Source organism: Denticeps clupeoides, chromosome 16 (genome assembly GCF_900700375.1).
Source record: "Denticeps clupeoides chromosome 16, fDenClu1.1, whole genome shotgun sequence".
Lineage (NCBI taxonomy): Eukaryota > Metazoa > Chordata > Actinopteri > Clupeiformes > Denticipitidae > Denticeps > Denticeps clupeoides.
Window position 1 is genome coordinate 18,168,845 of NC_041722.1, and position 25,393 is coordinate 18,194,237.

General features: G+C 46.3%; 4 protein-coding genes across 9 annotated transcripts; 3 read left to right on the top strand and 1 right to left on the bottom strand.

Moving 5' to 3' along the window:
• Nucleotides 1-558: 558 nt before the first annotated feature.
• On the bottom strand, nt 559-4,462 carry spg21 (SPG21 abhydrolase domain containing, maspardin). Its single transcript, XM_028956503.1, has 9 exons — nt 4,344-4,462; nt 3,914-3,978; nt 3,573-3,734; nt 2,922-3,002; nt 2,603-2,748; nt 2,411-2,519; nt 2,120-2,227; nt 1,757-1,897; nt 559-1,120 (listed from the first exon to the last, which is right to left on the bottom strand). The coding sequence occupies exons 2-9, from the start codon at nt 3,974-3,976 to the stop codon at nt 995-997; spliced, it is 936 nt and encodes a 311-aa protein (XP_028812336.1). The 5' UTR covers nt 3,977-3,978; nt 4,344-4,462; the 3' UTR covers nt 559-994.
• Nucleotides 4,463-4,980: 518 nt separating this feature from the next.
• clpxa (caseinolytic mitochondrial matrix peptidase chaperone subunit Xa) lies at nt 4,981-12,103 on the top strand. Of its 3 annotated transcripts, none has more exons than XM_028956492.1 (15): nt 4,981-5,141; nt 5,260-5,470; nt 5,687-5,826; nt 5,906-6,023; nt 6,556-6,707; nt 7,452-7,596; nt 7,911-7,952; nt 9,037-9,213; nt 9,675-9,839; nt 9,924-10,012; nt 10,118-10,282; nt 10,371-10,649; nt 11,017-11,109; nt 11,189-11,295; nt 11,622-12,103. In XM_028956492.1, exons 2-15 carry the CDS (start codon nt 5,416-5,418, stop codon nt 11,710-11,712), a joined length of 1,818 nt encoding a protein of 605 aa, XP_028812325.1. In that variant the 5' UTR covers nt 4,981-5,141; nt 5,260-5,415; the 3' UTR covers nt 11,713-12,103. The 3 variants fall into 3 exon arrangements, with proteins under 3 accessions (XP_028812325.1, XP_028812327.1, XP_028812326.1); XM_028956493.1 differs by having other exon boundaries at nt 4,990-5,141; nt 5,411-5,470; XM_028956494.1 differs by lacking the exon at nt 7,911-7,952 and having other exon boundaries at nt 4,982-5,470.
• A 1,574-nt stretch (nt 12,104-13,677) lies between these two features.
• Nucleotides 13,678-19,099, top strand: pdcd7 (programmed cell death 7). Its single transcript, XM_028956498.1, has 5 exons — nt 13,678-14,633; nt 15,996-16,134; nt 16,220-16,438; nt 18,446-18,533; nt 18,856-19,099. The coding sequence occupies exons 1-5, from the start codon at nt 13,743-13,745 to the stop codon at nt 18,980-18,982; spliced, it is 1,464 nt and encodes a 487-aa protein (XP_028812331.1). The 5' UTR covers nt 13,678-13,742; the 3' UTR covers nt 18,983-19,099.
• Nucleotides 19,100-19,217: 118 nt separating this feature from the next.
• Nucleotides 19,218-25,135, top strand: ubap1lb (ubiquitin associated protein 1-like b). Of its 4 annotated transcripts, none has more exons than XM_028956501.1 (7): nt 19,233-19,297; nt 20,377-20,799; nt 20,878-21,026; nt 21,698-22,270; nt 22,859-23,041; nt 24,593-24,694; nt 24,824-25,135. In XM_028956501.1, the coding sequence occupies exons 3-7, from the start codon at nt 20,895-20,897 to the stop codon at nt 24,956-24,958; spliced, it is 1,125 nt and encodes a 374-aa protein (XP_028812334.1). In that variant the 5' UTR covers nt 19,233-19,297; nt 20,377-20,799; nt 20,878-20,894; the 3' UTR covers nt 24,959-25,135. The 4 variants fall into 4 exon arrangements, with proteins under 4 accessions (XP_028812333.1, XP_028812334.1, XP_028812335.1 ...); XM_028956502.1 differs by having other exon boundaries at nt 20,377-20,647; XM_028956500.1 differs by lacking the exon at nt 20,377-20,799 and having other exon boundaries at nt 19,218-19,297.
• The last annotated feature ends 258 nt before the right edge of the window (nt 25,136-25,393 follow it).

Genomic DNA, 25,393 nt, shown 5'->3' on the forward strand with positions numbered 1-25,393 from the left:
AGCAATAATGAAGCCAAATTAAATGATGTGGTCTGGTGATGTGCATGGCATGGTGAAAGGTTATGATTAAAGAGAAGTAAGAAACAAGTGTGCGTGTACATTACAGCATTTACAAGACGTCCTTATCCAGAGCGACTTACAGTCAGTAGTTACAGGGACAGTCCCCCCTGGAGACACTTAGGGTTAAGCGTCTTGCTCAGGGACACAGTGGTAGTAAGTGGGGTTTGAACCTGCGTCTTCTGGTTCATAGGCGAGTGTGTTACCCGCTAGGCTACTACCGCCCCAGATATTTTTAAATAAGAATAATTACCATCAATCTGGAGGTCTAGCTAGTAAGGAAGCAGACTCATAAACGGAAGGTTGTGGGTTCCACTTTCATGAATCCCTGAGCATTTTATAGCTGAAGTGAAAGCACTGTGTAGAAAGCCATTCTAACGGAGAATCCATGTTCTGTTGAATAAAACGCATCACAATGTTGTATGTATGGAACCCGTACTTCACAGACGGAACTTCCAAACAACACATATAATCGCCCAAAGATGACAAACCAATGGTCAGTTAACAAGAGCAAACAAAGCATTTAATCATTTCCACAGGGACACTCCTTCTCATGGTGGGATCATTTGTCATTTCAGTGCATGTTTTTTGTATTTGCTTTAACCAAAAAAGGGCAAATCACTGGCAGTGTTGGAACAGAAAGTGGGGTGGGGGGAGCCAAAAGTGCAAAGAATAGTCATAACATAAGGCAGTAGGTTCAAATATTGCAACCTATTTGTTAAAAATAATAATTCATGTTTATTTACAGTGACAATTAATAAAATATAGTTTTTATTTCTTTGACTGTAACAGAAATGCTGTCTCCTTAAAACTGCTGAGTGAACAGCGAATCACAGAAAAGGGGTGCAGCGATGAGGGCCTGCTGTAACAGGGTGAAAAGTTCGACCGTCCATCATGATTTTTATTCGAAATTTTGGCGAGTTGAGCCCTGGGGCTCTTAAAGGTCCTCGTCACTGTCTCTGCCGTGACTCATGTTGGCTTTCTGGACCTCCAGCTCCTCAGCGCTGACCATAGCTGGGTTAATGGCTGCGTACCGAGTCCCGTGAAACTGACGTAAGTGTATCTGAAACAGCCAGAACACAACAAAGGGAAAAGAACTTGAGCGAGTGTGTGTTAGCATGCCAGTTTCACTTCCTCGCACGCTCCTAGTCACACTGAGAACTGTACACGAAAATGACTCAGTCCTCTATAATTGGTCTTTTTTTGGATGGTGCATTTTTGATTTACATTTACAGCATTTTCCAGACGCCCTTATCCAGAGCGACTTACAATCAGTAGTTACAGAGACAGTCCCCCCCTGGAGACACTCAGGGTTAAGTGTCTTGCTCAGGGACACAATGGTGGGGTTTGAACCCGGGTCTTCTGGTTCATAGGCGAGTGTGTTACCCACTAGGCTACAACCACCCTTGATCTGCTGTTCACATATAATTATATAAAAAAAAAAAAAAGACCTAAAAGGTCATTATATGAATTGCTTACATTTAGGATAAATTATAATATGCCTAGGGAGAAATGTGAACAACCATAAACAACCATGCTGCGCTGTCGCCAGACTGGAATTTTTTTAAATAGATTTTCCGGGCAAATTGCTTGCTGAGTGGAACTCATTCCTGAATTTAGAAGTACAGTAGAAGTATAGAAAATACTCTGTGGTTTAAGGTGGATTTTAGTCATATCGGAAACACCTACATACACTTACCTGGATATAAAGGTTGACCTCTGCACTCCGGCAAAGGTATGGGAAGTTTCCTCCGGTCTTCAGGTGCGCGCGTCTGGCGTTCGGGTACAGCTTATACATTTCCTCCTTGGCTTCATGTGAGAGGGCACTCTGATCAAACACCTGCAATGAAGGCATCACACACACACACACAAAATCATTCAAACGTCTCCATGGGCCATGGGAAATGTCGAATACATTTCTGTTAATGAGAATAATTGAATCCAGTGGTCAGAAAGGGCCAATAGGAACACACCTTACCAAACCTTGAATTGCACAGTCGTTACGCAATTTAAATTATTCAGGAAGCGGCCTAATCCATTTTAAGACGGAAAGTGAACTTACGTCCATAATGGTCACCGCGATGTCTTTGATCTTGTGAGGCTCCACGTATGAGTTCTGACAGTTGAGCGTCAGTCGAGATGCCAGCTCGCTCTGATTCAAGCTCTCCAGCTAAGGACACAGGGAGCACAACAGACAGACAGACCTTTGTCACCCAAATCGGAGAGGAATGAGGTTAATTTCCTCCGGGACATGATCACTCCCCGTCTTCGCTGCCACTTTAATCCACCGTTACCCCGTAAGCACTACAGCAATAATGATAAGCAGTTTATCACAGCAAGAGCAGCCACTCACGCGGTCAACCATAAAGTCAATCGCGTCGGCCATTTTTGGGTCGACCGGCCCCTTGGCGAAGTTCCCGAGCACGATCTTCTTCAGCATGAAGGCCGGCATCAACCAAAAACTGCAACGAGAGGGACAATTTCAACAAGGCGGACAAGCGGGGACTCTGTGGAACTCTGGGATGCCGCAGGGTCAGTCCTCCACCTGTTCGCGGTCCACGTCTGGTTGAAGATGGAGGTGTCGCTGAACGAGTTGCACAGGATCAGGGACTGAACTCGGGGGGATTTGTGTGTGCACTCTGCAAACTTCTGGGCCAAAAATCCCCCCAAAGAAGCACCAAATATGTGAACCTTTGCCAAAAAAAAAAAAAAAAAAAAAACAGGAAGGAAGAAAGAAAGAAGAAGAGGGGAAAAAAGAGAGAATCTTTTAATGACATTATAAAACCCCAAGCCCATGAATCAAATGATGACATCATCATTTAAAAAAAAAAAAAAAAAAAAAAACGACAAAGTAGAGGTCAAACCTTGTCCAGTTGCAAATGGTCTAAGAGCTTCCGGAAGCCATCACAGAATTCCAGTATATCCCAATAGACAGGATACTGAAGCTGAAAGGGAGACATTAAACCTATTAAAAGACCTGTTCTTCCTACAAGAACACAATGGATGACTACAAACACAGACAGGGACATAGACAGAAGGCCACCACTGCCACTGAGGAAGCGGATTTGTAACCGAAGGTTGCCAGGGTGCCACTGAGCAAGGTACCATCCCCATTTCATGGCTACCTGCGGCTTACCAAGGGTGATGGTTTAAATCCGGAGGACACTTTTCGTTGTGTCACAGTGTGCTGTGCTATGTTGTGCTTCACAATGACAATCACTTTCTCGTCAAAATGACGTCGACTGTAAACCTGGTTCCCCGTTTGTCTCTACATATCCTAATTCTAGCTAAGTGCACCCTCCAGAATATTTCCAGGATACTGTATATCAGGGAGACTTCCAATAGCGGAGAGATGTTTGTACAGCTATTATTGTCACATGGTACCAAATGTTTAAGACAAATTTCTAAACTTTAAATCAGTGGATCATTGAAAATGGACAAGGAGACAAATGAGAAATACGATGCTAAACAATACTGATGCGGCACTATGGCATGCCGGTCGCCGTTTTACCCACCGAAATACACCGATACCCCCAGCCAGTTAAGGCCAGGATCTGCTGAAAGAACACTTCAGCTGTGCCACTCACGGGTGGCAGGAAGACGATGGGACACCTGATATTCTTTGGCCCAGCGTCATAGAGGGACCACACTTTACTGTCATCTTCATCCACAATGATCTGTGGGAGGAAGGAGGAACAAATTCTCTCGGTCATCTAACTGTCACAAGCGCTGCGATGTTGCTTAACCATGAACGCAAAGAAATTGTTCACCTAGTGCACAGAAAGTAGAAAAACAGTACATCACATGTCCTTATGATTGTGCCATAAACGAAATGTGCAACAACGGATGGACTTACCCTTTTCAGAGGGACTGAACTTCTGAACCAGTTGTAGTCAGGAGACACTCTTATCTCCTCCATCTCTGAAAAAAATGTGGCAATAGAAACAAAATACGGAATAAGTCGCAAAAACACTGAAATATAACACAAGGCCGAGTCCAAATGGCCTTGTTAACATTAATGTGGTTTAAAATTATTCTGCAGCCAGTGGCCAATAATAAATTACAGTGAGTGATTACAAAACAAAACCCGCAAACATTCTGAACGTTACGATCTGGCACGGTGCCGTAGTCGATCGGCCGATAATCTCACCGCAGCGAGTACTACCAACTACACCGCGTAAACCTTGACGTAAAACAGCAAAAAGGAACGCGGAAGCAAAGCACGCAAGCACGGAGAACGGACACCCACACGCCGGCGGGTCCGGGCAAAGACGGAAAAAAAGTACCGTGCAGGTTCGGTGCTTCATTCGCCGTTCACAACACTTCGGACGGTGAGACCCGCTACATTGTAGCCCCCTGCAAGTCACATGACAACAACTTCCGCGTCTTCCAGAACCGACGGCCACGCCCCCGCCGCGCGCATGCGCACGAATCGCTTGTTTTTTGGGGGGGGTTTTGAGCTCCTTGTGCTGATGTGCGGTCAGCTGGGTCGCGAAACCACAATAGTGACGAAATGGTGTCCGTGTGCAAAACCTAGTGAATGATCTTTAACCGGGGGTTTTCGGAAAAAAGATGACATTGCTGTGTAGTTGCTTAAGAAGTTTGTGTCTTTTTGTTTTTTTTTTTTAATTTGACGTTCCTCGCTGATGTCATGGTTAAGCTGTAGTGAAACTAATTAAAGGTTTTTCATCTTCCCAACAGTAACAGAAATACTCGAGGAAGGGGCTATCTAAAAGTTGAACACACAAATAACAACGATTAAAACGTGGAAGTGTGAATAATGTTGGTGTTGATGTGTAGTTGCTTCACGAAAATTCGGAAATTCTGCAAAAAAAAGTTCTTTAGGCAAGTCAATATTTGATCCACGTTACGTTAAACGGTGGCGCCGTTTGTGCCTCGTCCTCTGGTGGATTAAAAACCGCCTCGGGCCCCCTACAGGCGCGGCGGCGCCACTGCAGCCGGCACGGCCGCTCCGTCCGCTGCGGGACCGACGCCGGTGGAAAAGCAGCCGAACGGAGTGCCGGTTACCGGCCTGGACCGCGTCGGTTTCCCTGGAGGCGTCCGGGTTTGGGCTGCGGCCGCGGGTGAGCGGGGCGCTGGTCGTGGCGAAGCCCGTTAGCTCCTGAGCTAACAAACATCGGCTCCCGTTCCGTTCTCCCGAGCGTTAGATCGCTAAATTACGTCTATATTTCACCCCTGCAGGTTCTGGACCAGGGGAGGTCTAAATATATATATATATATATTTATATATGTGTATGCATTCGCTCCCGAACTTGACATCCAACAGGAAAACAATTACTGGGCGTCAGGATATATTCGTTTTTTATTCCATTTACCCACTTCGGCTGACCAGAGAAGATGAACGCTTGCGCGTCTGCGGCGAGAGCTTTACTCCTGAGCTCCGCACATAGAGGTAAAGACACGGTAACGCGTGGGAGGAGGTTTATTACCACCACTGTATTATTATTACTATTATTTCATTTCATGATGGGTGCTTTTAAAACCCCGGGGTCAGAGGTCGTGTACCTGACCTCTGTACGTGCTGCTTAAATGTGAATTGTGCTGGCTTTTTCGCATTACGGCGCAATTGGTCCTGAAACGTTCCATAACCGTGCTGTTTGTGTCGCAGGGCTGCTGTCTAAAAGGAGACCGGGACACCGAGAGCTGCTCCTGGCAGCCGGACCAGCTGTCAGGCCATTTACAGACACGCCTGTATGCTCGGCCTCGAAGGATGGCGCGGCGAAAAACGGCCCCGGGGACGGCGGGAAGGTACGTCTGTGGGTCAAGCCCCCACCCCCCGCCGTAAGATGACTCGGTGCGTCTGATGTGTAATAATAATCCCTGGCAGAAATCCCTGGGCGATGGAAGCGGGAAGAGGTTGGGCCCGGGAAACTTTGGGAAAGGCGGCGGTCGGCTGTGCTGCCCGAAGTGCGGAGACCTCTGCACTCACGTGGAGACGTTTGTCTGTGAGTGTTAATGCCGCATGCTTCCAAATTCAAATTTTATTTGTCACATACATAGTCATACACGGTATGATATGCAGTGAAATACTCTTTGCGACAACTACAGACCACAGTATTGCAAATGTTGCAAGTATACAATGAACCAATATGCAAATATTGCAAACATAACCAAATATTACACTTTTACGTCTTTAACTGGTAGGGTGAAGGCGTGCAAATGAGTTAAAGACAATGTTTAAAGAAAAGAGAAAAAGAGCCATAAAAAAAAAAGAGCAGTAAAGTAAAAAGCGCAGAGTGATTTTGTTCCTTCACCAAGTTTATTCGCTGACCTTTGACCCAGATGAGTTTAAACTCTTGGCCTGTGGAGAGTGTTGGATTGCAGCATGGCTACCCTTGGGAGGGGATTTACAGGAGCAGCTATTGCTTGCATCCTGTGTGTGTGTGTGTGTGTGTGTGTGTGTGTGTGTGTGTGTGTGTGTGTGTTTTTGGTCACCGCGGTGTGAGAAATCGCGAGCCCCCTCGTTTTGTTTTGCAGCTTCCACCCGCTTTGTCAAATGTGAAAAATGCCACCACTTCTTCGTGGTGCTGTCTGAAACGGACACCAAGAAGAGTCTGAAGGAACCGGAATTGGCCGCCGAGGCAGTGAAACTGGCTTTCCAGCAGAAACCTCCGCCGCCTCCGAAGAAGGTACCCAGCACGGTTACACCAAGTTTAGTGCTGGTTTGGTGCCTGTCGGTGAGGCACCAAATCTCCAAATCTGGCTTCGTCCAATCGCAGCCAGATTGGTGTATTATGTACTTTTAGCCTTTTTGAGAAAAAATGTATGCTCACTGTAAAACCGTGGAGAATAAAACTCTCTCTACACACAAAAGCACTGTATTCAAACCACTCCAACCTGATGTTACCTGGCAGAAAGAGGCGTGGCACAATAGAGCTTAAAAGTGCTACGGGCTAATTTATTAACACCAGTAGATTATTATTGCAGTTACATGTGAATATTGTATGTAAAAAATGTACCAATGTTACAGAGAAAACCAAAATGAGAGGAGGAAAAGATAGAAAAAGACAGAACAGCCTGAACCAAGCTTCAGAGACATCACCTGATCCAGGAGAAAAATGGGAGGAGAGAAAAGACTCGAGAACAGGAAGGCCCAGTTCCGATGGAAAATACAGCTGACCTACAGGAAGCTGTCACAGACTAATCAGAACCTGTTATTTCTGACCTCACGCCCCCGGTGTCTCCCGTCTTTTGGAAAGAGACTTCAGATAAAGTATTAGGGGACCAAGAAGACCGATCATTTTTGTGTCATGTTTAAAACAGGCACTATGCCTCCTGCCGTATTCCTGAATACTGAGTCAGAATAAATGTATAAAATGTAAGTCTAGCCTTTGCGTATGAGAGGTTTGTTGTTTGTGTGTGTGACTTTTCAGATCTACGGCTATCTTGATGAATACGTCATTGGCCAGTCCTACGCCAAGAAAGTGTTGTCAGTCGCCATCTACAATCACTACAAGCGAATCTTCAACAGACAGCAGCAGGCGGACACGGAAAGGCGCGGCTCTGTTCCCCCGCGGGGTGAGGATGCTTGCACCAGAGGGCAGCTTGCATTACTCTTGGTTCCGATGCCCGGTGTTCCCCTACCTTTTCGGCGCTTGGCCCATCAAGTTGTGATTCGAAACAGCATACAGCTAAACCCCAGCCGTGCATGCGGCATTAGTGAGCAGATTCTCGTCCGTTTGCACCAACACGCCGCTGCCTCATCAGTCCAGCGCCATCGCATCTGGTCGGGATCTGATCCCCCGTTGAAGAGCGCTAGCTGTGCACCAGCCGAGCCAAGCACGAGAGGTTGTGCCTGCATGCTGCTGATTGCTTTCCCCATGTTTCCGTAGAGCTGGAGCTGAGGAGACGCGAGGATGAGTACAGATTCACGAGTAAGTGATGTACGATGAGCATTAAACGTTAAGGAAGGGCACGATACAGACAAATGGCTGCTCTTGGCAACAAGAATGCATGCTTTGCATCTGTGACTACGGGCGCTTTCACGCCTTCAGGCTTTAGTGCATTTGAATCGAACTTCGTTTCGCATCAAAACCCACAAAAAGACGTCATCTCGATTCGGGCCAAATCGCGAACTCGGGTGCTGTCCGTCTGGTGAGAACACGTACTTAGGTCAATGTACAGGACAAAATCACCAAAATCAAAATTTTTGAGCCGTGAAGTATGGCTAGATTTCCATGTCGTCTGCTTTGTGTGTTTTTGTTGTTCCCGCGGCGATTAATTCGACCAATCGGCAGAGAGAAATATTTGAAACCAAATCCAATTGGAAAATGATACAATGTTCAAAACTCAAAAAAGCGCCATTCGTCTCCGCTTAAAGGGATCCTCTGGTGATGAAAATAAAACAAGGCTAACATCGTTTCACACCACAGTGTCCCTTTTAAAGGGTGGATTTTCAACTGTATTTCGCTGTATAGCGGCGGGTTATAAGCTACTGGTGAACATGTCCAGTGTAACCAAACCTCATTACCCAGTGAAAACGTACATGGGGTGAGTAGAGTTTATAAATAGAACAGAAGCTGGGCCACAGAGGGCACTGTTGGCACATATCATGTTAGCAAGGAGAGTACCGGGTAGATTGAATTCAGCTTTTTGGTATGAAGATTGAGTCAATTGACACTTATTGACAGGAAGGGGTTTAAAATGTCCAGAATTAGGAAATTAGGATGTGTGAGAGCAGTCAATCATGCCTACAGGCTCCTCACCCTTTTTACATAGACAGCATTGCTCAGACGCCCTTATCCAGAGTGACTTACAGGGACAATCCCCCGCTGGAGACACTCAGGGTTAAGTGTCTTGGTTCATAAAAACATAAAGTTCATCTTTTGGGTGTCAGAAATAATTACACACCATCAAAAAGTGCCTTTTTATTTGTGTATTTCTCGAAAGACTTGATGTGACATTAGCCAGCACTCCATAGGTGCTCTGTCTGTAACCGTGGTTGGTTTTGTGTTTCAGAGCCACTGCAGGTGGCCGGGATCAGTCCCCACGGCAGTGCGCTTGGCGCGTCGGTGCAGCAGCAGCAGAACCAGCAGTGCGCTCACGAGCGCAGGGGCAGGGAGCTGCTGGACTCCACCCACTCCGACATCAAACTGGAGAAGAGCAACATTGTCCTGCTGGGACCCACAGGCTCAGGTTCCATTTCAGAACGATCAATCGCTGCATGGGTTGTACACGACTGCAACATTTAAAATAATTTAAACTACAGCTATGGTGGTGGTAGCCTAGTTGGTAACAGACTCGCCTATGAACCAGAAGACCCAGGTTCAAACCCCACTTACTACCATTGTGTCCCTGAGCAGGACACTTAACCCTGAGTGTCTCCAGGGGGGACTGTCCCTGTACCTACTGATTGTAAGTCGTTGTGGATAAGGGCGTCTGATAAATGCTGTAAATGTAAATGTGTACAGCGCCCCCTCGTGTCCGTGGGCTGCAATGCAGCTTTCAATGACCTTTGGGTGAAACGCCTCTTCAGCCTTCAGTCTACACTTTCTGAGAATGATGCCTGTGTTTATAGACAGAATGCGGCAGACTAGATATGTCCATTTTTTTTTTTTTTTAGTTTATTTGACCCGGGAAATTATTATTATTTCCAGGAAAGACGCTTCTGGCTCAGACACTGGCCAGGTGCCTGGATGTGCCGTTTGCCATCTGTGATTGCACCACTCTGACGCAGGCGGGGTACGTGGGAGAGGACATCGAGTCTGTCATCGGCAAGCTCTTACAAGATGCCAACTACGTGGTGGAGAAGGCCCAGCAAGGCAAGTGGACAAGCAACGCAGGACACCAGTCGAGGTTCATTCTCATGTAAAGTACTCGCTGATGTCCGTTCTGGCACCGTCCAGGCATCGTGTTCCTGGACGAGGTCGACAAGATCGGGAGCGTGCCAGGAATCCATCAGCTGAGGGATGTTGGGGGTGAAGGAGTCCAGCAGGTCTGTGAAATGATTTCCGCTGTTTGAAGTGTGTGTGGTCGGCGTAACGTACACCCTCCAAAAAGCACCGAATGCCATGTTGTAATTTAGTGGGTCACGTTTCAGGGTCTTCTGAAACTGCTGGAGGGGACGATAGTAAATGTTCCAGAGAAAAACTCCAGGAAGCTGAGAGGAGAGACTGTGCAGGTGGACACAACCAACATTCTGTTCGTGGCATCTGGAGCTTTCAACGGACTGGACCGCATCATCAGCAGGAGGAAAAATGAGAAGGCAGGGGTCGCTACGTCTCGCAAACACCGCAGATTAATTGCACATCACAAACTGTTTTATTTCTTCAGTATTTCCTGTGTCGGTACAGTACCTGGGCTTCGGCTCGCCATGCAGCCCCGGCCAGGGTCGTCGTGCACCAGCTGCAGCCGACAGGGCGAGCGGCGGGCAGATGGAGGAGAAGGACCGGCTGCTCCAGCTCGTGGAGACGCGAGACCTGATCGAGTTCGGCATGATCCCGGAGTTTGTGGGCCGGCTGCCCGTGGTCGTGCCTCTCCACAGTCTGGACGAGGACATGCTGGTGCGGATCCTGACCGAGCCCCGAAATGCTCTGGTGCCTCAGTACCAGACGCTCTTCAGCATGGACAAGGTACTAAACAATGAAACACACATATTATAAACAAAATTAAAATGGACTAATGATAGTGATTCTCTTAACTGGTCAGTTTCATGGCAGTGTTTATAAAATAATACAGAACCTGAATCTTGATTTAGCAGATACAATGACATTGTGAGCGTTTTCTTTGTATAAATATAAATCGTTTTTTACATTTTTACACAAAAGATTGCATTTTTCTGTATATAAAAACAGGTTTAAAGGAGAATATTTTTTACAGAATGTACAGACTACGGTCTATATTATATTGCTCTCAATATAACAAAGAGTGCAGAATATGTGTATGTATTATATAACAGAGTTATATATAATGTTTTGTTGTGCTGCTTTATCTGTCTAGTGTGAACTCACTGTGACTCACGATGCACTGAGAGCCATCGCCAGACACGCCCTGGAAAGGAAAATTGGAGCCCGTGGTCTCAGATCCATAATGGTGGGAGTCTGTCCCCAATGTGGAAATGACCCTTGAGGACCGTAGGCATTATTTATTCACGTACAGTTTCTGAATGCAGGAGAAGCTGCTGCTGGAGCCCATGTTTGAGGTGCCCCAGTCCGACATTGTGGCTGTTGAAGTGAGTCAGGATGTAGTTCAGGGCAAGACGACGCCCACATATGTAAGGCAAGTAGCGCAGGATTCTGGGAATACACTTGTGCTATTTTTGTAGACAGATTTTTCCTTCAAATTAACCATAATAGGTGGGTTTCAGGTTTGAAAGATAACTGATGTGGTAGTAGTCTAGTGGGTAACACACTCGCCTATGAACCAGAAGACCCGGGTTCGAATCCCACTTACTACCATTGTGTCCCTGAGCAAGACACTTAACCCTAAGTTGCTCCAGGGAGACTGTCCCTGTAACTACTGATTGTAAGTCGCTCTGGATAAGGGCGTCTGATAAATGCTGTAAATGTAAATGTAAATGTAAATGATGTGTTTTGGTCTTGCAGGGCTCAAGTTAAGGATGCTGGAGAGGAAGAGTACGACTCTAGAAATGAGGAGGAGAGCTGGGTCAGACTGGTGGATGCTGCTAAAAACTGAGCACGCTGCGCAGCTCTTCATATTAAACTTGTCGTGTTTTGTACTAAAATGTGGACTACTCACCAGCCTATCATCCGAAGAGCTCAAAACTTTGGTACCTAAAGAACTTAATTATAAAGCCATTTTTATTTAACGGGGTTGTGCAAAATCCAGACCATCAACAAACTTCTATTTTCCTTCCCACAGAACTTCCATTTAAAACTGTTTTATTCTCCATGGTTACAGTTAATATGAGAAGCAATGTTGATAAGTCATTTATCAAATATCCTGAAACTAGACTCTTAACATTTGGGTAAGAATAGTGTTATATACATTATAGTGTATACTCAACTTGTCCATGATGGTGGTGTGAACGTTCGTATCACAGTATTAAAAATATTTAAATATTTTACTTGCATGTTGCCCTGGCCTGCTATCCATTCAACAATCTCTTCACCTTTCTTTGGTTTGAGATCAGTGGCACTTGTCGACTACTGAAGTCATCCCTTGACCTCTGACATAAGAAAGATCGTTCAAGTGTATTTTTGTAAAATTGACAGATCATTTCAAGAGCGAAAATTAGGAGCCATTTGTTTACTGGGTGTTTTCTGAGCAAACTGTACAGTCGTATGCTTACTCAAACAAGCAATTTTGCAAACCTGCAATTGTGTAGGTTTTGCCCTGTGTGTGTACTTCATGTACTCGTATTAGACTTGCTGTTTAGGTACCAGCTAGATTTCAAATGGGTCTATTTGATTGGATTCACAATTCTGGACAGAACAGAAGTTTTAATTAATTGTCAAATGAAGAATGAGAAGAAGGTGGATTGGCCTTTGTAGTGACCCGGACATTAACATTTAAATTCTATTTTCTTCGTTTTGTTCTAAATTCCCTGTAAAGACTCCATTCATCATTGTAATATATATGTATGTATGTATGTATGATGAATTGGTTAAATTCAAGAACTTTTAACCCAACACTGGCACATCTGTACATCAACATAAGATAAGATCAATCTTTATTAGTCCCACAATTGCATTTGTTACGGCAGAAAGTGGATAGAAACAGAAGTAGCAGCAAAAACAGAGGTAAATAGCAGCAGAAAAAATCTACAAATGTACAATTGAGATCTAAACGTGCAATGGGGAAAGTAATGGGTAAAGTGCAAAGGGTACACCTGTACAGTTGATAATTACCGTGGTGTATTTGATGTGTGTGTTTGTTCAACTGTGAGGTCTTTGTCTGACAGCGGTTGGAAGAAAAGACCTTCTGAACCTCTCCTTCCCACATCGTGGGTGCAGTAGCACTGCCACTGAAGGAGCTGCTCAGTGCTGTCAGTTTCCTGCATGGGGTGGGAGATGTTGTCCAGCAGGGACTCGCCACCATTCTCCTGTCACTCACCACCTCCACTGGGTCCAGAGGGCCTCCTAGAACAGAGCTGGCCCTCCGGATCAGCCTGTTCAGTCTCTTTCTGTCCCCAGCGGAGATGCTGCTGCCCCAGCAGACCACACCGTAAAAGGCCACTACAGAGTCATAAAGGGTCTTTAGGAGCGGCCCCTGTACTCCAAAAGATCTGAGCCTCCGCAGCAGGTACAGCCTGCTCTGCCCTTTTTTGTAGAGAGCATTTGTGTTATGAGTCCAGTCCAGTTTATTGTTCAACATGGCCCTGAAATAAACACAGTATTAACTATTCTTTTTAGGGGGTTATATAAGGATATTTTACTCGGATCAATATACATATTAAACTAAATGTTTTTTTTTTATCTTAATTTTTTTCCCGCTGCGATCGGAAAATGTGTTGCCAGTTTGGGCGGCTCCGATGTCAACCAATTGTTTCGGCCGCCTTCGGATGTCGCAGTCAGTTAATTCACATTTGTATTGCAGTATTGCAGTAACTTCAGAAAGCTTGGAAAATAATGACTATAAATAATTTAAATAAATGTCAGGAAGCCTTCAGCCGGATCTGGCAACACAGCTGGAGTCACGACAACATCCTGTCAAAATGGCGTCGCGGGGTGCGAGGAAACGGGTGGCCTGAGAACCGTCCGACGATGAATCCCGACGGCCGCGGCCAGTACGTCCCGCCCGGGCCCTCGAATCCTCCCGGCTTCTGGAGCGGACGGAGCTCGTACCAGCCCGAGCCTGGCCACTGGCCGCCGTTCCCCCCGTCCGCGGACCAAGGCTTCGCGTTCCCGCAGGGCCCGCCGCGGTTCGACCCGTCCCGACCGCCGCCGGGGTTCGGCGTTCCGGGGCCGCTCCAGGTATCCGCCTTCGTCGAGGCGCAGCGGAAGAAAAGCGCGGAGAACGCGTGGGCGCCGCACGGAGGTCCTCCCCCCAGACCGTTTGACGACAGTCCGTATTTGTCGCACCCTGGACCCGGGTTCGGCTTCCCGTCCGGCGGGAGCGATGGCCGTTTTAAAACCGGACCAGACTGGCCCTTCGGAGACCCCGCGGGAGACCCCGGACCTCCGCCCGACCCCGACTCCATCCAGAGGGAGCAGGACCAGCGCTGGCTGCAGCGCTTCCTGTCCGACAGGAGGAAGGAACCCTCCCCTCCAGAGCAGGGGGCGGCTCGACCTTCTCTAGGCCGGGTCCGAGAGGACTTGTACGGCGCCGCGCGGCTCCTGGCGCAGCTCACCCTCCTCTGCCAGCGGCTGGGGCAGGACGTGGACGACGACGGAGCCTGGGCCCGGTCCTTCCCCGAAGCCCAGGGCCTGCGGGGCGAGCTGCAGGAGAAGCTGCTGGCCCTCGGCGACCCCGACACGCTGAGCGGGGTCCGGAGGAAGCTGCTGCTGGCGGCCAAGAAGCGGACGAGGGGCCGGCGGAGGAGGGCGGAGCGGGCGGAGGAGGTTCAGCAGGAGCGGGAGAGGTGGGCGGAGCGGGAGGCTGCCATCGACCGGTGGCGGATGAAGCGCATCCAGGAGGTGGAGGAGAAGACCCGGGTGAGTTTCTATCTGATGTGTGTGGAGAAAGAGGCTCTGAGCAGCAAGTTGAGTCCTTATTCGAATGGTCCGTTCCACCTTAAATGCTGCAATAGCCGTATTACGCCTGTAGGGGGTGTGGTCCAGCGGGACAAATAGTCAACATAAACCTGTATGAGGTCATGATCTACACTATATTTACTATGCACAGTCTTGTTATGAATATGGACATTTCCGTGTAATATAGATTAGAGCTTATATAAAGCTTTGGGCCGCTGAAAACACACTTGTTTAGTTTAAAATAGGGTGTGTAGTAATATTATAAGGTGTTATGTGTCTGGCCCAACACTGTGCAATTCACCTGGGAACTTTGCCCATGTGTGCATGGTCTCGCGAGATTTCCCTGGGTCCGATGTTGTTATGTTAGTAAGATAGCCCATAAACAGTTGCCCAAAACTTTTCAGCTCTATTTATATTACATGGAGTACCTATGTGAATATGAGCAACATTCCCGGGCAAATTCTACGTTAAATACAGTGTTTTGGTAGGTGGATAATGAGTGGTACTATTTCTAATTGTTCAGAATTTGGACTGGATATATAGATCATTACCACATACAGCTTTGTTCATTTCTGCAACAGATTTCCTGACTATTTGTCTCGCTGACGGGCGTAATACGGGTACTGCAGCATGTAAGGTGGAACGGACAATTCGAGCCAACTTCATTGTCATGTCAGATGAGCGGCCCAGCGATGTGAAGCGCTGATAACACACAAACTACAGTTCCCATAATGCAGTGCATGCTTGGCTGACAAACGGAGTGTCCTACGCAAGAAGTTCGCACGGCATGGAATCTGCTACTTGCTGTCGATGTGGAAGCTGCTCCTGTACAGATTCGGCTGCAGGCAACGGAAGCCCCGCATTGTGGGATCTGTAGTTTTTTGTGTTATCAGGCGTCTAATAAATGCCATAAATGTAATCTTTACATATCAACGTTGTTCACACTTTAACTTTTTTATAATTGGTCATTTTAAAATTTTTATATAGTCCCTTTCTCATCTTTTGCACACACACACACACACACACACATATATATATGTTTCACTACTGTCTAGAACTTTGCATAGGAATGTACTACAGGCTGACGTGTGGACACAATACTCTATGGAGGCATCATCATCTTCATCATAAATAACTTGATTGAGATATTATTAACTTAGTCAAGGATGAGCAGTGACAAGTTGTCAACATATGAACGTTTTCAGGGTTGTTGGAAAAGTTCTTTCGAGCCTTTTTTTTTTTTTTTTTTTTTGACTACACAACATCACGTGTGTCATTTTAAAGTTCTGAGTGTCTCAGTTTGAAACTCATGTCTCTCTACAGGAAGAGGAGATGAAGCGGGCCGCAGATTCGGTTCTGGCTGAAGTGCGGAAGAAGCAGGCCGACGCCAGGAGAATGGTGGATATCCTGAAGTCGTTAGAAAAGTTGAGGAAGCTCAGAAAAGAGGCGGCGGCAAGGAAAGGTGCGAAAAGCAGAATAATTTCCCCACCACATCTTGTCGTACATCTGCCTCGGGCCGAGTGTTCATCCTGTGCTTCATGCGGCAGGAGTTTTCCCTGAGAAGGAGAGTGACGAGGTGTTCGAGGGCCACCTGCAGCGCCTGCGCTCTCTCATCCACAGGCGGATGGGCGTGTACGGCGCTGAGGAGAAGGCCCTGAGGGTCATGCTGGAGGGCGAGCAGGAGGAGGAGCGGAAGCAGGAGCGTGAGAGGCGGCAGAGGAAAGAGCGGGAGAAGAGGAGGGAGGCAGAGGCCGTGCTTTTTGGAGGTGGATTTTAATATGCAGACAGGGTCCTGCAAGAGTCATGGTATTTGAAAAGAGAATTTTCCATGCCATGAAAGGTTATGGAATATGAAAATAAATATATAATGTTATAGAAAATGTTATTAAAATCTGACACATGAATGTATAAGACAAAGCACATATTTCTTGTGCAGTCTTTCAGGAAGTGGAACTACAGTAGAGGCCAAAAGTTTGGACACACCTTCTCATTCAATGTGTTTTCTTTATTTTCATGACCATTTACGTTGCTAGATTCTCACTGAAGGCATCAAAACTATGAATGAACACATGTGGAGTTATGTACTTAACAAAAAGTGGAGACCTGGCCTCCACAGTCACCGGACCTGAACCCAGTCCAGATGGTTTGGGGTGAGCTGGACCAACAAGTGCTAAACACCTCTGGGAACTCCTTCAAGACTGTTGGAGAAGCATTTCAGCTCATTGAGAGAATGCCAAGAGTGTGCAAAGCAGTAATCAGAGCAAAGAAACTAGAATATAAAACATGTTTTCAGTTATTTCACCTTTTTTTTTAAGTACATAACTCCACATGTGTTCATTCATAGTTTTCATGCCTTCAGTGAGAATCTACCAATCTAAATGGTCATGAAAATGTACATTTACAACTACAACATTTAAAACTAGCGCAAGTCTATAGTAACTTTGCTGGCTTTACATAGTGAACCACGTCATGTCCTGCTGTGTCCATTGCTTCCATATTCAAGAACTTTCTCAGCCTTCTTTTAAGTCACATAAATTACAGATGATTATCTACGCCCGAACCTGATGGAGCACATTTTGCTCGGGCTGTGCAAACATGGAGGGAGAAGACAAGCTTTTCAGGGTTGTCAGAAATAATTTACCAATATTTTGGTAAATTAGAATTTTTATGAGGGTTTTCTTTTCCTTCTTACTTTCTTTCAAATTTTTACATAGATTTCAGTGAACGTATGGTCATGAAAATTTGCCTTAGAGTAATTGAAAATTATGGAAATTCTTTTGTAAAGATGTGTAAGTGGCTTCAGCCTGCCATATACAACAAGATGCTGTAAACGAGAACCTGAGTCTCACTAGGGGATCATGGAAATGAAATCAAGAGCAGCACTGAAAGTCTCTGCATTAATCCATTAAGACATTAATCCCTTTATGAACAGACGCGGTGTTTGCGTGCTTCTCTCTTTTACTACCAGAGAGACATTTGCATGTTTTACAAGGCAAAAGAAGTAAAGAAAATACATTTCCCATAATTCACTTCACCACCCATATACTTTACTATACTTTTCACAGTTGTGGGCAGAGCGGGTGAGTTAGCGGACCCGTAATCGGGAGGTTGCGGGTTCAAATCCTGAACTGCCGAGGTGCCACTGATCAAAGCTTGTAATGATTGCCCACTGCTCACCAAGGGTTGAAGTTTATAGTCATATGTACAAAGTACAGCGTACAGAGCACAATGAAATTCTTACTTGAAAACCCCTCCCACGCAGACAGAACATAGGACATGATGCACAGAAGACATAGAATAGTAGCAATAAATAAGTCACAGAAGGCTAAGTTGCATAAAGTGAATGTGCATAATTTAAAGTTTCAGTGCATAATGTTAAGTAAGTTACATATTGTGCAGCGTAAATCGATTTATTGCTCAAAAAGAGAACCACAGTTACTGTGTGTTGAATAGCCTGATGGCACTGGGCTAGAAACTGTTCCTGAATCGTGTGTGAATTGTCTCTTGCCTGATGGCAGGAAACTGAAAAGTGACCGTGCAGGATGCCTGGAGTCTTTCAGTATGCTCTTTATTTTTATGGTTAAATGCAGAGGACACATTTCATTCTGTCACCATCTTTCTCAATGACGATCACTTCACTTTACCTTCATCCTTAGTGTTTGTGACTTATGATGAATGTAATTGGCTACATTGGTGTATCTGGTCTGGTCAATCTGCAGCCAGTAGGAACAGGGTCCTGATGAAGCTGTTGATGTTTATCTCTGTTTTTCCAGCTGAGCTGCCCCCCGGTCACCCCCTTCAGCCCTTCCAGGACTTTTTCCTGCAGGCGGAGAACTCCTTGCCCACGCTCATTCAGATCAGGTGCGTTTTCGTCCCCGTCACCAGGCAACTCGGATTAGTTAACCCCTCTGTTCACGCCATGTGTTACCATGAGCACCATATGGTTGCTGTGTCCTATCCTCAGATGCTCCTGGAGTCAGACATAAGCATAATAATTTTTAAAAATTAAGGATTAGATTGTATTCTTCTTGCAGGTTGTTTTGTCTTATAGAAAAAATTTCATCATGAAAATCTGCAAGCCATGTTATTACAACCATGTGAATAATAATGTGTTAGATTTTACTATATTTATTTATAATCGATATTTGAATATTCCCTCCATCTCCTCTCTCCTGCCCCCCAGGAGGGAGTGGGATCAGTTCCTGGTGCCTGTGGACCACCCTGACGGAAGCCCTGTGCCTGAGGGCTGGGTGCTGCCCGGCCCTCCAGCAGATGACGCGTGGGCCTCCGCTTTGGAAAGAAACATCTGACAGAACCGCAACTGCATTAATGGAAAATCTGGACTGTGAAGTGAAACCGGCTTCGTTTTTTCCATGCCGTGAGGACTTACTGTTTGTTCATATGTTAATAAAGTGGATGTAAACACGCTTGTTTTGGTCGTCGTCCACTTCCAGGTAAAGGCGTGAGCAGGTGAGCAGAAGGCGTGAGTGGGTTATGTCAGTGGATTAGTGAGAGGGGGAATAATCTGGCTGTAAGCAGCAGCCCGTCTGTGGCGTGGCTCATAGCACACACACAGACACACACACACTCGCATTCCTGGCGGCTGGTGGATCACACACACGCAGGTGAGTCCGTAACTTCTGATGCCGGAAAGTGTTGGTTTATTTCTTTTGAGATCGGGTGTATGATGGGTGGCTGCTGCTCGCCTGCTTCAGAGGCTCCTAACGTCCGATTCCAAATCAATGTCAGTGTGAATCCATCAGGCGTCACAGTGTTTGTTTGCTTATGCCGGTTTGCATTTGTCAGTGCTAATTAATTCAGGTTTATTCTATGAAAAATCGTGAAGCTATGAGTAGATCCTGTAGCCTATTTTTCTATTGATGTTTTTTTTTTTTTTTTTTTTTAAGGACATAAAACATCTATAGATTAATATACTGTCACTTACTTCACAAGAAGAGCTTAAAATAGTTCAAATACAAATGAAATCATATTACATTATTTACTTCAATGTACCATGTGGCTTAACATTTTGAGGAAATGTTCTAAGGTTTACTATCTTTCCCTGGGATCACTATTTAAGAATCTGTGTACTTGGTAACCATGGCAACAGTGTCAAAGAGGAAACACATGGCTGGAGAAAAGAGATGCCTCTTTTAGGTGGTTCGGTGGTGTAAGTAAATACTTCCAAAATGTAAATGTTTTCACAGACATGATCGTATTTCAAGCTCTGTACAGACAGCTGGACCAGTTTTACTTTAACGTGTTTTATTTTATATGCATTTATGCCATCTCTGGAATTGACATTAATCTATAAAGACCATAAAATGTCATTTACAGCAGTGTACTCTCATGTCACTTTGTTTCTAGATTGAATCAAACCACAACAATTCTGTAATTTCTGAGATTTGATGATAGCTATAGAAAAATACTTTAATTAAATGGAACATGCAGAGCTATTGGCTTTTTAAGAAGATCAGCATGATCAGCCAACCAGGTCCCATAATGGATGTTGTGCTGTTTCCTCCTACCCATGAACCTGTAAATAAAGGTTAAAAGTCAGGACTTGGGTTCGCTGTGCTTCTGTTCCATTCACTGTTATTCACATTATATGATAAGAAAGCACTTTCCTAATCTGGAAAGTTGGTGATAAGTTAATAGTAAATGTGTTAAGCTTGGCCTTGGTTTCCATTGTTGTGCTCTTCAGGATAAATCTGGGGTTTTAGGAAGCATCTGGCGGATAAGACTCTGTCTTCGGTCAGAAATCTGCAGCACCTGCTCCGTGCGTCAGTGGACCTTCTGCTGCTGCTGGACTGACACCACCCAGCATCTTGACACAGCAGTCATCTGCGCACGAATGTTAAACAAACGCATCAGACTTGCGGAGACGTCAGCGAAATGATGCTTTAATAAGAACAGTCTGGACTGACATTTGGGGGGTCCCGCTGCAACCTGTCTCGGGGGCCTTTGCTGGTGTGGTCAGTATAAACAGTGTGACGGTGGCCGTGCAGTCATGTTGTCATCTGGTGGTTCGGGGTAAACCTGTAATCCCTAATCCCAGACGTCTCTGTTGTGTAATGGAGGAAACTAATATAGGAAGGGAGTTCGCAGAAGCCAGACTGAGAGGAAGGTTCGATTTTCCTGGTAACCCCAACCCTCATGGCTGTAGCCGTGCCATAAATTCACCGGTGTTCTTTACCACTTCCAGACTCCAGTGTGAGCAGGATGGGCACCCTGGACGAGGTTCCGCTGAAAATTCCCCTGGGTCCCCTGGAGGAGGCCGAGGAGGAGGTAACGCCGGTCACAGCTCCGGAGATCCCCGTTGCCGACTGCCTGAAGGTCCTGCAGGACACTGAGGTGAGGAGGGCATCAGTCTGATGTGACCAAAACCTCATAAGTACTACAAATTAAATAGGAAGAGCTGGTAAAATTGAAGTTTACAATTCTATCATCAAGAAGAGCTATGATGCAGATGGCAGCAGTGAGAAGATGATATGAGCATCACTATCACTTATTAATCAATTAATAACATTTTATTTTAGGATATTTTCAAAATGACTGTATTTATGAACCTAACACACCGCTGCTCAAGAACGTGATGAAGGTCAGGGAGTTCTAGAGGAGAAATAATTCCTGATCCGTTCGTTTCTCCTCTAACGAAGGTTTGGGGCCTCAATGTCCTTGTATGGGCGTCTGCGCGAGGGCCAAAAGCAACAGGCGGTACCTGCTGAGCACGGTACTGAGGAATGAGAGCTGGGCCTGTTGCGTAATGCTCAGCTGTGTGTGTGTTACTGTACTTACAGCGGACGGATTCACTGTTCCTTAAGTAAATCTACCTTCCAAAGAGAACAGTTTGTACAATAAAAAGGTTGAAAACAGCAATCTCAGGTTTGAATGAAAATCAATGTCGAAAGCAAATCCCCTTTCTCAGCATATTTTTTTATATATTCATCTTTACTACAGATATTGATCTTTACTACAATATCTGCATTATTAAACGTGATAGTGATGCAACATCTTCTCTGCAGTATGTCTTCAGCCTGGAGAAGTGGGTGCTCACCGGCCTCCAGGACAGCTACCCCAGCCAGGCCACGCCCCCCGTTCCCCGGTCGCCCTCCGACATGGTGCCCAGCTGCCCGCCCTACTGGATGATGTTCAGCAGCCCGCAGGAGAGCCGGCTGGCCAGCCGCTGGAGCAGTGACCTCTGGGAGCCCGACCCCCGACCACGGAGCCGCAGCCTGAACTCCGCCCACCTGTGCGCCTTGGAACGCCGTGTCAAGTTCACCATCTCAGACTCTGAGGAAGACGAGGACGAGGGTAGATACCTGGCAGGTGACGCTCCGGGCCAAGGGTCCCAGCAGAGTCACACGACAGGCTCCTCCCAATGCTTCCTTAACCCACCAGCCAATCAGAGCAGCCGTGGAGAGTTACACAGGCCGACCACCCGGCAGACATCCCTGACAGTGCTGGACATGTCCCAGAAGAACCTGAAGCCGGTTGGTCAGGCCTGCTCCCCCCATGCACGGTGTGATTTACCCAACAGCATCCAATCCCAGTCCCACCACGGCTCCAGCACCCAATCACACAATCCCCCACAGTCGGTAAGAATGCAGTACAAAACAATAAAAATACCAGTCTTTCTGTGACTAATTGTGATTCGTTGCGATTAATCGGGATAAGTGTTGTGTGTTCTGGTGTAAAACAGCCAGATCCTGGGAGGTTCTGCATGGGCCGATGGGAATGTGGTCCATGAGAGCAGAGCAGATGTCCTTGGAAGGTGGCTGTGGCCGAGCTATAATAATCTCTGACCTACAGGGGCCAGAATAACACAGAGCGAGCATTTAAATAACCCCACAATAGCCAGCCCGATGTTCCCCGGACTGCAGCCAAACTCAAACCTTGTTACAAGACTGTTCATAAGATTATATATAAATTTGGATAGCAGTGGGAAAATGAAATGTAGGATTGAAACAACTTGAAGACTTGTGAAGATATGTGTGAGCATGCAGGGATAATTATAGTTGTGTAAAATCATGCTCTGAAACTGGAGAACCAAATTCGTTAGGATTAGGAAGTTTCTGCCTCTTGCTGTAGCTATAATGAAAGGAGCCAGTCTGCGTTCCCATGACAGCATCTCTGGGGCTTCTCTCCAAGGCCAGTGCGGGTGATGCGTTGTTACCCCTCTGCAGGCCCTGAGCCGCTGTCCCCGGACGCTGGGTTCCCACGCCAGAGTGCTGGACTCGGCCGTGGAGCTGCTCTCGGCCCTCAGCCCGGAGGAGCGGCAGCTGCTGGAGGCCGTGACAGAGCAGGGCTTCCCGCTGCGCGCCGCCATCATCGCCCTGCAGAAGACCGGCCAGCAGAGCCCCGAGGAGGTCAGCTGAACATGGCAGGATAAACAGCGCTGCTTCTTAAAGCCACTATTCATATTATTCTGTGGGTGTGCAGACTGGAGACATAGAACAAGAATGCAGGGTCAAAGGTTATAGTCTCATCCGTTCGGTGTTTTTCTATTGCTCGAGTATGATGTTCATTAAGATGGATGGTTTTTGATAAATAGCACTGCATTTTCACATATACAGGGTGGGCCATTTATATGGATCCACCTTAATAAAACGGGAATGGTTGGTGATATTAACGTCCTGTTTGTGGCACATTAGTATATGTGAGGGGGCAAACTTTTCAAGATGGGTGGTGACCATAGTGGCCATTTTGAAGTCGGCCATCTTGGATCCAACTTTTGTTTTTTCAATATTGTCACACATCAAATTTTTTGGTAATTTCACCAATAAAGTTTAACGTAACTTTATTCTTTCATGAGTTATTTACAAGTTTCTGACCACTTATAAAATGTGTTCAATGTCACCAACCATTCCCATTTTATTAAGGTGTATCCACATAAATGGCCCACCCTGTAGATGGTTCGCCTGGTCAAACTCATTTTCACTCCCCCCACACACACATCTTTCGACTTTGTCGCAGTCTGTGGCCACTGCGCTTTCAACCCAACTACATCTGGTTTCAGATTCCACTTTTGGCTGAGAGAGAGACGACTTTGGTAAAAATAGACACCAGATCTCTCCGTTTCCACAACCTGCTTTTTACGGTCTGGGAGCTAAGCAGCGAGTCAGAAGAGCAAAAACAAACGCTCCATGGGATTGTGGGAAATTCTGTAAAATGTGATCAGCCAGAAGCGTTCGCCTGCCTTCCAGGAAAATGTTGTGAGAGGCGCAGATCTGTCCCTGGAGTCTTCTGGAAGTTTCCGCGCCGCTGATGGCCGAGGATCAGATTTCTCCGCTTCTCCTCGGCTTATCAGCGCCATCACAAACGATGCATCACTCTCGAGGCTGTTTGGGTGAAGCGCTCAGATCTCAGTCGCGCTAGGCTGATTAAATCTAAAAAAGGAAGTCGTCCGGGCCAGGTCGCCATGCCAACGCGGCGTCCTCGAGTAAACATTTACACCGAAGCAGGCAGAGGGTTTCATTAGACAGAATTACGGCTGTGGGCCGCGGGGAACGTGGAGTTGCGGTGTGCAGGTATGTCGGCCTGATCGAGGAGGAAGCGGTTTGATGTTGCCGTGGTAATGAGTGTTGGGCTGACAGGTGAGGATGAGCGAGAAGGGATTATGAAGATGAATTCCCCGCATTCCGTCTCCCACGCCCCACACGACTCACGGTTGTCTACTGTTGGCTCCATTCCTTTGATGTCATGGTTGGTTCTCTCCTTAGAACCCTGCAAGCGACAACCCCAGACATGGTCCTCCTCAAAACCAAGACTTTAGAGTTGAAAATTTGAGTTGCTCCAGGTTCTCTGGATTCGTTGGTCTTGTCCAGGCAGGTCCACACCTGAGAGAACCAAGCAGCAGAGGTTCTGCAGAGCCTCTGCACAAGCTCCCGTTTCACATGTGATGATCCATCTCTCCACAGATCCTGAGTTACCTGGTGGCCTGCGATCGCCTGTGTGAACAAGGCTACGATGAAGCTCAGGTGGAGGAGGCCCTGGAGATGTTCCAGAACTGCGAAACCAAGGTACACCCTACGACTTTTTTAATGGGACCTTTTCTGAATCCAGACGTTCTGCTTGTTCCTGAATTCACATTGTTGTGCTGAATGGAATAATTTTATATATATTTTTTATGGGTTCTCTTCTCTTCTCAGGCCGAGGAGTTTCTGCACCTCCTCACCCAGTTTAATGAGATGGGCTTCCAGCAGAACACCATCAAAGAGGTGCTGCTCGTGCACGAGAACCACCGCGAGCGCGCCCTGGAGGAGCTCATGACGCGTGTAGCCTGACTGACAAGAAGAACGAGTAGAACAGTATTAAAGATTTTTATAAAAACAACACTGTTCTGTTACTGGATATACCATAGATCTTCTGCATGAATGGAAATGGAAATCCTGGTGGGTACCAAAACTGTGGATTTTACTGCAGTTTTGTATTTGATATTTGTTCTACTTAGATTTTGTATGTTTTTTTTTTTTTTTTTGGTGCCTCTACTGACCAAAATGAAAATGAAAATGCTAACGCTAAATTCAGCACTTTGCTATCATGCTTCTGTTGTTGCGGTTTTATGGTTCTTGTTCTGATATATTTGTGTGAATTTTCAACAGACAGCATACGGAGAAGAAAATAAAATGTAATTGAACACATGAATGAATGAAAAAGCCCATCTTTATTCACATGTTTAATACGGGATTTTGAACTATGTTGCTGGCTACGTTATTCCT

Excerpts from the sequence above, each read along its gene's own strand:
- spg21 (XM_028956503.1), bottom strand. The coding sequence starts at position 3,976 with ATGGAGGAGATAAGAGTGTCTCCTGACTACAACTGGTTCAGAAGTTCA. Across the intron at positions 2,228-2,410 it reads TTGACTTTATGGTTGACCGC|CTGGAGAGCTTGAATCAGAG; the intron begins GTGAGTGGCTGC and ends CTGTGTCCTTAG. Across the intron at positions 1,121-1,756 it reads AGGTCAACCTTTATATCCAG|ATACACTTACGTCAGTTTCA; the intron begins GTAAGTGTATGT and ends TGGCTGTTTCAG.
- clpxa (XM_028956492.1), top strand. The coding sequence starts at position 5,416 with ATGAACGCTTGCGCGTCTGCGGCGAGAGCTTTACTCCTGAGCTCCGCA. Across the intron at positions 9,214-9,674 it reads GCTGGGACCCACAGGCTCAG|GAAAGACGCTTCTGGCTCAG; the intron begins GTTCCATTTCAG and ends TATTATTTCCAG. Across the intron at positions 9,840-9,923 it reads GGTGGAGAAGGCCCAGCAAG|GCATCGTGTTCCTGGACGAG; the intron begins GCAAGTGGACAA and ends GGCACCGTCCAG.
- pdcd7 (XM_028956498.1), top strand. The coding sequence starts at position 13,743 with ATGAATCCCGACGGCCGCGGCCAGTACGTCCCGCCCGGGCCCTCGAAT. Across the intron at positions 16,135-16,219 it reads AGAGGCGGCGGCAAGGAAAG|GAGTTTTCCCTGAGAAGGAG; the intron begins GTGCGAAAAGCA and ends TTCATGCGGCAG. Across the intron at positions 16,439-18,445 it reads AGAGGCCGTGCTTTTTGGAG|CTGAGCTGCCCCCCGGTCAC; the intron begins GTGGATTTTAAT and ends CTGTTTTTCCAG.
- ubap1lb (XM_028956500.1), top strand. The coding sequence starts at position 20,895 with ATGGGCACCCTGGACGAGGTTCCGCTGAAAATTCCCCTGGGTCCCCTG. Across the intron at positions 21,027-21,697 it reads AGGTCCTGCAGGACACTGAG|TATGTCTTCAGCCTGGAGAA; the intron begins GTGAGGAGGGCA and ends TCTTCTCTGCAG. Across the intron at positions 23,042-24,592 it reads GCCAGCAGAGCCCCGAGGAG|ATCCTGAGTTACCTGGTGGC; the intron begins GTCAGCTGAACA and ends ATCTCTCCACAG.